The 13,015-nt window shown below is 38.4% G+C and overlaps 1 protein-coding gene across 2 annotated transcripts in view; it reads right to left on the bottom strand.

Moving 5' to 3' along the window:
• neurl1b (neuralized E3 ubiquitin protein ligase 1B) overlaps nucleotides 1–13,015 on the bottom strand; it is a 476,454-nt gene that overhangs the window by 33,144 nt on the left and 430,295 nt on the right. For both annotated transcript variants that reach the window (XM_043703797.1, XM_043703798.1), the window contains exon 2: nucleotides 3,524–4,084. In XM_043703797.1, the coding sequence (XP_043559732.1) occupies nucleotides 3,524–4,084 (561 nt within the window). The remainder of the gene's footprint in view (nucleotides 1–3,523; nucleotides 4,085–13,015) is intronic.

The following is a 13,015-nucleotide window of genomic DNA, read 5'->3' as shown; positions in this document are numbered from 1 at the left end:
AGGGGTTACAAATTATTAGGGAATAGAAAAGTTATCAGTTAAATTTAAAGCTGCTGTATCAGGATACCTAACAAAACTATTCTTAAATATCTAGCTGTAATGAAGGGCAGCGTATTCTTTCATTTTGCAATGTGATCCAATAACTGTTTTATATTGCAATTATTTTGAAACCATTGAAAAGCAGAACTGATGAGATCCATACCTGCATGTTTTGCAGGATGATGCTGAAATTGGAAGAATATTTTTCTCAGCAATATACTTCAAAAAATGATATTGCCTTTTGGGTCATTTTTGGGTGGTTTAGATTCAAACATTTCACCTTACCATTGCTGTATTGGTACCTGGAAAAATCCATGCTGCATAAAATGTGATAATTGATGCCATCGTGATATTTTCACAATAAATTATTTTGAAACATTAACAAATTTGATAGACCACACAATTTAATTGTTGTGATATCACTGCACACTTCAATTTACAGAAATTTTATGGGAATGATATTGATTATTTAAACTTGTACTGCTAATGGCTGAATTGGCAAAAGTGGCTGGATTTTCCAGTGGCCAGATAGTCATTGCTGCAGCATTGATGAGAGTTACATGTTGGAACCCTGAAGAGTCCGCGACAGAGCAGACTCAGAGGAAATTGTCAGGGAAACTGAAATTGGAACCTTCCAAAAGCATCAATTTAAATCAGAGTTAACAGTTGCTCAGGGAAAGTTAGAAGATTAAAAACTTAGTCTTACTCCTGGATTGCTATTAAACAGACACCCCAACTCAGCATTCACACTTCAACTGCACATTCGCACAGACTCCCTTCTATTCCTCAGCCCGTGATCCAACTGCTATTTTCCTCATCCACTGCTGGATCTGTCACCTTGACATCAGTTGCAAATTTCCAGTTCGCTTGGCTCCAGCTGCTTCCTCTTGACCGTGGATGTGCGATCCCTTCACACATCCTTCTCCCAGTCAGGATGGCCTCAGGGCAAATATCTGAACCATCCTCATCCACCACCATCCCTCTCTGCCTGGCCAATGGGTCCTCAGTTTGAATAATTTCTCCTTCAACTCCTCTCACTTTCTTCAGGTCAAAGGGGTGGCCATGGGTACCCTAATGCTGCCTAGTTATGCCTGTCTCTTTACGGTGTAAACGGAACATTTCTTGTTCCAGTCCTAATGCGGCTCTCACCCACAACTCCTCCTCTGGTACACTGATTACATCATTGATGCTGCTTCTCTCTCTTATCCAGAACTGGAAAAAATTATCAATTTCACTTCCAATTTCCAACCTGCCCTCACCTAAACTGGTCCATCTCGGACATCACTGTTTCTTCCCTTCCTCAACATCCCTGTTTGCAATTCTGGGATAGGTTGGCCACTGATATCCACTACAAAGTTCACAACTCCCAGGGTTCCCTTGAATATACTTCCTCACACCCTGCTTCCTGTAAAGACTGTATTCCATTTTCCCAGCTCCTCTACCTCTACCACATCTGTTCTGAAGATCCCAGCTCCTCTACCTCTACCACATCTGTTCTGAAGATCCACAAAGGATTCCTGCTTCCATGGTTGACTGGGCCCTTAACCATGTTGGACACATCTCTCACCCCCCTATCTCCAACAGGATACCACAACAAGACACATATTCCCCTCCCTCCCCTTGGCAACATTCCACAGAGTCTACTTGCTCTGAGACACTTGGGTACACTCCTCAAAGAACAACATTTCATTTTCCTCTTGGGGAACCTGCAACCTCTAGGATCAAAATTGAGTTCAACAACTTTACAGCCTGATTCCATCTTCCCAGTTTTTTACCCACCCCATATCTGGTCTTGTAATGACGTGGGTTGCTTTTAGCACAGTCACCCATTCCTACACAATCTTATGCCCATTATCATATTATACTAGATTGCAATCAGTACTGCTGACCCATTTTCTCGCACTTAGCTCTTATTGTGTCTTATTCAGCTTTTCTTCTCTGCTGGCCTGCTATCTATAATCTCCTTGTTTATTTAAAACTTTCACATACCTTTCTCCGTGGATTCCATCTCCTCCTATCCACTCACCTCTCCCCTTCCCCCTCCACTCCTTCAACTTCAGCATAAATGTCAATTTGTCATAGCTTATAACAGTTCTGAAGAAGGGTCACTGGACTCAACTCTGTTTATATTCCACAGATGCTGCCAGACGTTCCAAGTTTCTCCAGCAATTTCTGCTTTTGTACTCATTCCCCCGACTTACCTACATACTTGCCCTTTGACAGGACTTGGAAAAATTTCTGCCTGTGCTGCTGGTTAAGTAAGTCATAGAATACAGCAATTACTAACATAATAAAGAAGCTGCAGTCTGACTATACCCCACCAAACACCTGATTCTTCTGCACATCGAGGGCCCTGTTAAACTTAAAGTATGCTCCAAATTTCTGAAGGACCCATGATCAGAATTTCTGGCCAGAAGAGAGGTCTTAAAACTAAAAAATGGGAGTGGAGTGGCAATCTGACTGTCAATCTGCCACTCCTTGGAAAATCCAGTCCATTGTGACTTGTAAAAGTCCTTCAACTAAATACATAATCTTAAAGCACTTACAGTAATGTCTCGCAGACTAAATCACATGAAAATCAGTTGGGCAGACAACAACTTGATGTTCCAATACCAGTTTCACCTTAGATTAACACTTCGGAATTGTGCTGAAAACATTTATGCTCCCAACACAGTTTAATTTTAATCTAACATTTATGTGCTGTGCTCAAAGCAAAACATGGTGCTTCTTTTTGCAAGCTTTTACAAGATAGCAATAGGAAAGTACATAATATATGGAAATTCTAGACTACTTCCCCACTTATTGGGAAAAAGGCAAGGCTACTAACTTGATACTTATAAAAATCTAAAAATAATTGTTTCAACTGGTATGTGCTCAATGGCAGAACTAAAGCATGACAGAGATTGCAAATATGGAGATGTACTTTGAAATTCAAAGGAAAAGAAAACCTTAAAATGCTGCTGTAACTCTCACAATGTTTTACTGAATAAAATATCTAGTCTGATGCCTATGAGCTGATCACCAAATGATCTCAGATCCTTACAGAGATTCCAGACAAAAGCTCAAATAAAAGTCTCAAACTTTGATCAGCTATTGCTGACTTTCCCAAAACCATATTCAAATTGGATGGCTGTGAATGTTCAACCATCATTGGCAATGGACTCTTTGATGCTGTAGAAAAGCAGACAGCTAAAAGAATAAAGAACAGGAGTTGGAAATACACATTGTTACTCCACAGAATTCTTACATTGATGTTGTGCACTTGCAAGCAAGCTGCAAGAACATTTCTTTCTCTTCTAGGTTGTGGGTTATGACTAATAAGTTACAAACCTTGATCTCAGCTGTGGGAGGGCAAAAGTAGGTGGGCTTAAGTAATCATCATGTAATATAGGCATGTTGGGTACAGGCACTTATTACATTAGATAACTCAAATACCTTATATTTGCAATTATTGGGATGTTATTTTTATTGCTAGAATACTTACCAAGCATTTGGACCTCTTGTGTAATTCCATAAATGTCAATCAATGCCCAGAGTGGTCCTGAAACATTAATACCACACTGGAAAAGAACAGGGTCTTCATCGTTCACATTGTAAAATACTCGTCCATGTCTGTCCACCCAAAAAGCAAGGACATTGTCTTTCAGAGCAAATCTTTCAGGCAAAGCTTTGGCCCAGAAACCAGGCCTGGTTACCAAATCAGGGCAGGCATACTTTGGGATATCTGCAGAGCTCATCTGAGAGGGATCATGACTTGTAAAACCAAACCGTAAAGCACCACTCCATCCATGAAGTACCACTGATAACCGTAATCGCACTTTTTCATAGAGGTGAACTGGACGGTTGCTGAACGTTACACCATTACAGAAACTGTTTTTCCGGGTGGCTTTTCTGAAATGCGAGTCCAAACGAACATTTTTCCCTTTGGCCTGCGAATGAAATCTCGGAGGTTCAGCGATGTTTAAATGTGCTCTCCGTTCATGACCGCTGGTTGGAACTGTATAATACTGACGAGCAGATCCAGAACGGGTCTGGTGAGCTGCATCTGTAAGGTTAAAATTGAATAGTGTTAAAAAGGCTGTCAAATTTTAGTTCAATATAATGAACACGTTCCTTCAATGACAGTAAGTTATTTATCAATAGGAGCTTCTATAAAACTGAACACCGTATCTAGTTTAATATGAGTGTTAATCTATTTTCTATTTGTTTCATCACTGCTGATTCTTAAATATTTGCTAGCTGGTCTTTGATACCTTCACAAATCCTCTCCCAGCAGAAGTGTAGGATGATAAATGTCTCCAGGTCTTAACTGAATATTGATGTTGTTCTACAACTACACTGTATGTACTACAATTCAAACTTGAAATAGTTAGTAGCATCAGTTTCCATAAAAAATTATATAAACTGGTATAGTGTCATAATTAAAAATTGCTTGGCCAATACAGGCAGGGAGTTCCTCTGAATATTTAACAGCCCTGGTGCTCAAGCCCAGAACCTTGTGATTAATAGCCCAACATCGGATCTTTAAGCTCATCTAACTGAATGGCTCATTTCGAAAGAACTACTTTGCTTGTCAAATGTCTCAGGTAAATTGCTCTTGGCTCAGAATGAAGAGATTTCTATCTATTGCAACAACTGCAGTGGACAAGTTAATAATATCAACAGATCAAATCTATGTTTAGAATTGTCAAGGTATCAACCACCTGAATAAAACTAGGTACTGAATGTTAAATGTTGAAATATTTTTGCATCTTATTTTTTAAGGATAAAGTGATAATCATTTTGTTTTACTTAGTTGACTGTTGCAATAAAAATCGTAACAAATTGTTTAATATTTGTGCTTTCCACCTTATTTATAAAGAACATAAGAACAAGGAGCAGGAGTAGGCCATCTGGCCCTTTGAGCCTGCTCAGCCTATCAATACGATCATGGCTGATCTTTTTGTGGACTCAGATCCACCTGCGCTCTGACCATAGCCCTTAATTTCTTTATTGTTCAAAAAAAAGTTATCTTAGCTTTAAAAACGTTTACTGAATTAGTGTCAACTACCTCACTGGGCAAGGAATTCCATAGATTTACAACCTTCTGAGTGAAGAAGTTCCTTCTGAATTCAGTCCTAAATCTGCTCCCACTAATCCTGAGGCTCTTGTCTTAGTTGCACCTGCCGGTGGAAACATTCTGTCTACTTCAATCTTATCTATTTTCTTCATAATTTAATATGTTTCTATAGGATACCCCCTCATTTTTCTGAATTCCAATGAATATAATCCCAGTCTACTTAGCTTCTCCTCATAAGCCAACCCTCTCAACTCCAGAATCAACCTATTGAACCTCCTCTGCATCCCCTCCAGTGCCAGTACATCTTTGCTTCAGTAAGGAGACCAAAACTGCACATAGTACTGTCAGATACTTGTGAGGTCAAACAACAGTGGAGGGATTTAAAAGTGTTACATATTTAAGAAATTGAATAACAAGATTAGGATTCTCACAAACCACATGCTCAAACCTAGTTCAATTTGAAAAACGCTGAATGGGAGACAAACTTCATTTTGTTACACATTCTCAAACATCTAGGATTTGGACATTAAACAGACTGCTTACTGGAGAATCTCCACAATTTTTTAGATTATTTACTTAGAGTGTGGAAACAGGCCCTTCGGCCCAACAAGTCCACACCGACCCGCCAAAGCACAACCCACCCAGACCCCTTCACCTAACACTACGGGCAATTTAGCATAGCCAATTCACCTATTCTGCACATTTTTGGACTGTGGGGGGAAACCGGAGCGTCTGGAGGAAACCCACGCAGGCATGGGGAGAATGAGCAAACTCCACACAGTCAGTCGCCTGAGGCGGGAATTGAACCTGGGTCTCTGGCGCTGTGAGACAACGGTGCTAACCACTGTGCCACCGTGCTGCCCACTAAATTGCTAAAGTACAATTTATAATAATCTTTCCAAAATAGGCTACCATCATAACATCCTCAGTGCTGATTTATTGCTATGCTTCAGACTATATTGGAAGTTCTTGGCCCTTTTATGGATTACTACAGATATTCAAAGTAAAGAATCACCCTGAAAAACGATGTTTGAGACAGTCAGAAGAGATGGACTTCGCTGTAAAGGAACCATTATTTGGGTGATTTGAAGAGGCAACAAATAAAGGTACTTCAGATGTAAAATTAAATTTGAAATCAGTACAAAATGAGGAAGTCCAATTTGGGATGTGGAACAGAATGGCTTAATCTGAACAGATTTTATCATCATCCTGTCATATACCTGGTACAAAAATAAGTACACCTTGTTTGCATAAGTGAGTTCTGTGGTTAAAAAAAAGTATGAATTCATCAGCCAGACACCTGTTGTAAAATATTTAATGTATCAATCTTTATAGAAATGTCTGAACATTTTCAATCTGCCTTCTTCTAGTTTCCACATACAGTGAATGTTTGGAATCCTCTGCCCCCAGAGGGCTGAGAGGTTTAGACTAAGATTGATAAATACTTTTGAAGGCGAAATATCATGGAATTTGGAGATTGTGCAGGAAAACGGTGTTGAAGTGGAAAATCCACCATGATCCATTTGAAAGGCCTGAATAGCCCACATTACTCCTCTTTCTTATGTTCTTACATATATTTCATAAGTTAGAATAATGGCACGTAACATTAAAATAATTCTTTATGCACTTTTCAGGAATCAAATTTTAGTGGACTGTTAAATGAAAATCTAACTAGTGCAGATTTATAAATCTGAGAGCAAAAGTAAAGAAAACAAAAATAAGCTAAACAAGTCAGCTTTTAGTCAACATTAAAGGTCTAATACCCTTACATAGGATTGGTCAGAAACCTCAGCAAGTGACCAATTTCATGACTAATAATTCATGGGATTCCTTTCAGGTACAGACTGAATCACGAATAGTATTATTTAAAGGGGCACTCAGACATAGGTGCTCAAGTCTTCGGAGTGTGTGCACCAAATGGATTTGCTTGTGAGGAGTGACCCACCAAAGAGGAATTTCCAACTTTAAGCACCTCACATCCTATGAAGGAGAAGGCATGCAGCCTGGGGGAAGCATTCTGTAACATATTGAGATCAATATCATATTGCTTGCACTTCTAGTCTTCTTTCCTGCAGATTCCCGATTAAGGGAATGACAATGAAGATAAAGATGAAGGTAGGAGAGCTGAAACCACAGAGGCATCAGTGCAAACAGATGAATGTACTTATGAGTCATCATGGATTAGATGATAAAGCTGATTCATTGTATCTTTGATGAAACAAATATACCATTGCACAAAACTCCTCCGTAATAGCCTCATTTAATCTGTTTGGCTGTATAGTCAATGGTAGGAGGTGGGGTATCTAGTTACGTGCATCCTCTTTAAATGCTCCCTTCTTTGCCCTTTTCTAGGTTTCTCATGTTCCATGCTATGGCCCACAGGTGTAGTCCCAAACAGAATACCATACTTCCTCAGGCGAAGCTCTTAGCTGGGGTAGGATGGTTGGGTAAAATTCAACAAACAGAAATCGAAATTGCTGGAAAAGCTCAGAACTGTCTGAGGAAGTGTCACCAGGCCAAAACATGAACATTGATTTCTCTTCACAGATGGCTGCCAGACCTGCTGAGGTTTTCCTGCAATTTCTGTTTCTGTTTATGATTTACAGCACCTGCAGTTCTTTCAGATTTTATTGAGTAAAACTGCCAGTTTGTTTTCATCCTTTCAGAAGCAGTAAGAAGGTCCAGGTGTGTTTGCGTAGATCCAGTTCAAAAAGAAAATTCAATCTCAGGAATCACTAATGAAACTCTTTAAGCTTAGATGCTCCTCATTTCTATCTGTATCAGGAAATTATGATCAGATCCGTGTTTTATAAATCTGAGTTTAACTTACAACTAATGCATTATAAAAATAATGCAGGCAAGATGGAAATGTAACACTATTGACTATTTTTTAAAATGAACATATTCAGGACCAATGTTCCTCTAACTTCTATTTGCTGTACTTTAAGATTATGAACAAATGGAGCTTAATAAGCCATTCATTCCCTCGCGGCATTCAATAAGATCATGACTGATCTGATTGTGGCCCAACCTCATCTCCTGTCCAAATCCCATATCCCTCAACACCCTTCTAGATTAAAAGAACTGTCTAACTGTGATCCAGCCCAGTGCACTCTGAATGAATATGTTGCACTGCATAATTCCTGTAAGACTGCCACATGTCTGTGCATGCACACATCTTAAAAGGAATATTTCTTTGCATAGGCTATTTGTTCCTGATGCAACCATTTCCCAATTACTGCACATCCACGCAAATTAGAAGGAATAATCTCAGGTCTCAACTGGTGATATGGTTAGGACAAATAAATACAAGTGATTTAAAGTTGAATAACTGGCAGAAACCACTTCTCAATTTTGCTGCCACAAATAAGTATAAAATCACATAATACCAGGTTATAGTTCAACTGATTTACAGTATTTAGAAGCACTAGCTTTTGGAGCGCTGCTCCTTCATTTACCTAATGAAGGAGCAGCATTCTGAAAGCTAGTGATTCCAAATAAACCTGCTGGACTATAACCTGGTGTTGTGTGACTTTTAACTTTGTCCACTCCAATCCAACACCAGCTCCTCCACATCACAAATAAGTATGGGGACCAAAAGGTGGAAGACTTCATTCTAAGAAAGGATCACGGGACCTGAAGCATTATCTTTGATTTGTCTTCACATTTGCTAGCAGAGCTGCTGAGCTTTTGCAACAACTTCTGTTTTTGTTTCTGATTTACACTGTTCACAGTTCATCAGGTATTCATTTGGAAGAATTCACCTTTCCTACATTCATTTTTAGAAGAAAGGTTATTTTGCCATTCAACTTCAGGTGGCACTGCACCCATGTATGACATAATAACAAGTAAGTTGAAACTTTATTGCTGGAACAGCACAGCAGGTCAGGCAGCATCCAGGGATGCCTGACCTGCTGTGCTGTTCCAGCAATAAAGTTTCAACTTTGATCTCCAGCATCTGCAGACCTCACTTTCTCCTCGATAATAACAAGTAAATAGAGCAAAGAAAAAATGAGCCATTTATGGTGTCATCTGCATTATATTAGACAACTATTGAAGGAAGTGTACATCTCCCTGAAATCTGTATCATTTTTCACTGCTGGAAAGTTTATGAAGCATTATAACTTATTCCCACCTGCAAGATTTACAGACTGTGGAGCTGTCACATTGGTTAAAAGGTTACACCTCATTGTCCTGGCCAGAGATTCTATAGAATCAATTGTCCATTTATTGCATGTGGTACATTAGTTTATTGTATATTGATAAACTGTTACTGTTCTGATGTAAATTAGACCGAGGTGATTGCCGGTAACAAGTATCTGTTTGGAGTGTGCAGTTGCTTGCAACAACTTCTTTGATATTCATGAAGAAGCTCATTTGGTTTTTAAAACTCCATATACAGAAGCTTGCACAAAAACTGAGAATTTGTAAGACAACACAACCTTGTTCATCTATTTTGCTAAAAATACTTTATTTGTAAATTGACAAAACGCACACATTCTGATGTAATAGAAAATAAGGTGAGGAGAAATAAGATTGAATGCAATATTTTTTAAAAGGTCCTGGCACAAGTCCAGGGTACCTTTTGACTTGGAAAGCAATCATTAATTGGAATTAAGTGCATAAAAAATGAAAAGGATGTTAATATTATATACAAGGTTATCATTATCCTGTAATTTAACTGTACTACATCAGTGCATAATTTTCTAGAACTGGTCTTTTTCTAAGCAAGTTTTAGGATCTCCTCAAAGTTACTCACAATCATTAGTTTAACAATGAAGCAGCTGATAAATATATAAAATTATTTATGGAATTGCTTTGAACTTGTGCACCTATTCATAAATAAATGGCCCTGTGAAATGGACACGTGACCATTTATTTGGTTCTAAAAGCTATATTATATTAATTTACTAGTTTTCTATTGGAAATAAATTAGAACTATTTTTCCTAAAAGCATAAAAACAAACCAATCACCACAAAAGAAAATGTTATTACGTCTACTCAACTTGTTCTTATAAATGACAACAAGTGCCATAAGAATTTGTTCAGTATTTGCCATCTGAAAAAAAAATCTTTGACAACCATTTGCTTCCTTTGTAAACTACTGATATATTTACCAAGGTCATTGCATACAAGTTATTCAGTTCAATGATATAATCCATTTCGAACAGCTTTTGAAGGCTTTTTGAGCATGGTATCTCTGGAAACCTACGGGTCAACATGGCTGTATTAACTCAAACAGTGAGCCATGTTGTTCTGAACAGTTAACAGCATGACAGCAAACAATGTGCATTCACAGACTCCAGCTGCAAATCTACAACATTTGACCAGAATTATCTCAGACCAATTAAAAAAAGTTCAATTCAAGTGGTAAACCATTGTATAGAACAGAAATGCTTTGTAATTAGGTTGGGATGCTAACAGTATCACAATCAGACTCTTTACTCAAAGCAACTGTTCTTTATTTTGACTATTGAAAGTTCCATGTAAAAAAAACAGATGGTGGCCCAGATGGCTGCTTTTCCTAAGAAAGTTACAATTTAATGGACATAAGTGATTGTTAGTTTTCATTTGCTCATGTTCCACTGCACGTTAAAAAAAAACACTCACAATATTCTTATGGGATGAACAGAGTGGAAGGGGAGATAATTACTCTTGGTAATTATGCACTCATAATCCAAAGAGATTTAAGAGTTTTCACAATCTATTAACAAGAATCCTTTTGGGATTTTTTTGAAATGGAAAACATTTCTCAAATTCTTTCTAAAAATAACCTTCCATTTTTCATCCACAGTGATTACAAATGTGATTCAACATTCAAGGCTCACCACAACTGAAACCTTTTGATAATACTGAATTCTACTGCTCTTTTATACTTCAGTAAACAAAATCACTTTGTATTGCAGAGTTTATCTTCATAATTTCTATATTAAGCAGGTAAACTTAAAAAAGTACAGTAAAAGAGCAAAATCCTTTAAAGCACTAGATAGCCACAGCCTTTTGAGTGCAGTTTTTTTTTAAATGATAATGTGTAAAACCAATAATTGATATAAATTCTCCTGGAAATTAAGGACATAAAATGTGTTAGTTAGGCCTAGATATCTTGGAACTGCATCACTGCAGAAAGCATCAGAGCTGCACCTTCCTATTCACAGTTTCATTTGTTTCCTTGACAGCACATGGTATAATGACATATGTGCTATATTAAAACATCTGTCACTGTACCAGATGAAAGGCAATCTCTTCTTCAAAACTGACATAAATGTTAAAAAACAAAATAACTGTTTGGTTAAAGGTTACACAAATCTTTTACAAATTAACACCAAAGATGTTCTGCTCAGCACTCCTAACATGGTGGGAGAGTATTGGAAAATTTAATATCCCCAGCATATGATTTTCACAATTGTTAGATTAGATTCCCTGCACAATGGAAACAGGCCTTCAGCCCAACAAGTCCACACTGAACCTCCAAAAATTAACCTACCCATACCCTATATTTACCTCTGACTAATGCACCTACCACTATGGGTAATTGAGCATAGCCAATTCACCCAACCTGCAAATCTTTGGACTGTGGGAGGAAACCCATGCAGACACGGGGAGAATGTGCAAACTCCACTGAGACAGTCGCCTGAGGCAGGAATCAAACCCAGGTCCTTGGCACCATGAGGCTGCAGTACTAACCACTGAGCTACCATGCCAACCCACAATTTCCAACAATTAAAATAGCTGGTTGGAAAAGCAATGGCTGTGATTGCACATAAGTCTGATAGTAGCATGTTGGTGAAAATGAAAATTACCAATTATAACTTAACAATACTGTTCTGCGAGAATAGATAGGAGCTGTTTTTCCTGCTAGGGGCCTGCCATCCTGGAGCTGTACTGTTAGAGAACTAGTTTGTAGATTACAGTATATAAAAACATTGGTAATTTCCACTTAATCAGAAGAGAAGTTGGTAGCTTCACTTTGGTTTATTGGAAAATGTGATTAAATAAAAGATCTGTGGTTTACCACAGAAAAAAAATCTAAATTCTAAACTGTTGACAGCAATCTTTGGATTATATAATTATACATGATATTGAACATTTAGGAACAATTTTCTTTTGCATCACAAATATTTATACAAAGATTAACATTTATGTTAAAGTAGAATGGTAAAAATGAACAAAACTGAACAAATCATAGCACATGCATCATTTGAATGCAAAGATGCTGTTGATTGGTGAGTTGCTATATGTGAAATACATTGGAAGGATTTTTTTTTGTATTTGCTGGGGTTTCTGCTTATTTTAGGGCTCCTTTTGAATTGTATACATCACTCTCTTTTGAGCAGGTTCCAAAATGGGAAACAGTAGTCAGCCAGTCTGCCAGTAATAAATCAATATCTTTTCTTTAGAAATCAATGTTAAAAGTTACTTTGCTGGTTGGAATGACATGAGTAAAATATTAATATTTGTAGCTTGATAGCCACTAGAAACTTCTGGTTGTTGTGTTACTTGTGATCAGTTGTAAAACCCAAATATAACCCTACCTCCTCCTACCGTCCCCTTGACCACGACCCCACCCCCCACCACCAAACCATCATCTCCCAGACCATCCATAACCTCATCACCTCAGGGGACCTCCCATCCACCGCCTCCAACCTCATAGTCCCACAACCCCGCACCGCCCGTTTCTACCTCCTGCCCAAAATCCACAAACCTGACTGCCCCAGACGACCCATCGTCTCAGCCTGCTCCTGCCCAACCGAACACATCTCGGCATACCTCGACACGGTCCTGTCCCCATTAGTCCAAGAACTCCCCACCTACGTTCGGGACACCATCCATGCCCTCCACCTCCTCCATGATTTTCGCTTCCCCGGTCCCCAACGCCTTATCTTCACGATGGACATCCAGTCCCTATACACCTCCATC

Source organism: Chiloscyllium plagiosum, chromosome 14, assembly GCF_004010195.1.
Source record: "Chiloscyllium plagiosum isolate BGI_BamShark_2017 chromosome 14, ASM401019v2, whole genome shotgun sequence".
Classification (NCBI taxonomy): domain Eukaryota; kingdom Metazoa; phylum Chordata; class Chondrichthyes; order Orectolobiformes; family Hemiscylliidae; genus Chiloscyllium; species Chiloscyllium plagiosum.
Note: the sequence above shows the minus strand (reverse complement) of the source record. Positions and strands in the feature narration are given on the sequence as shown.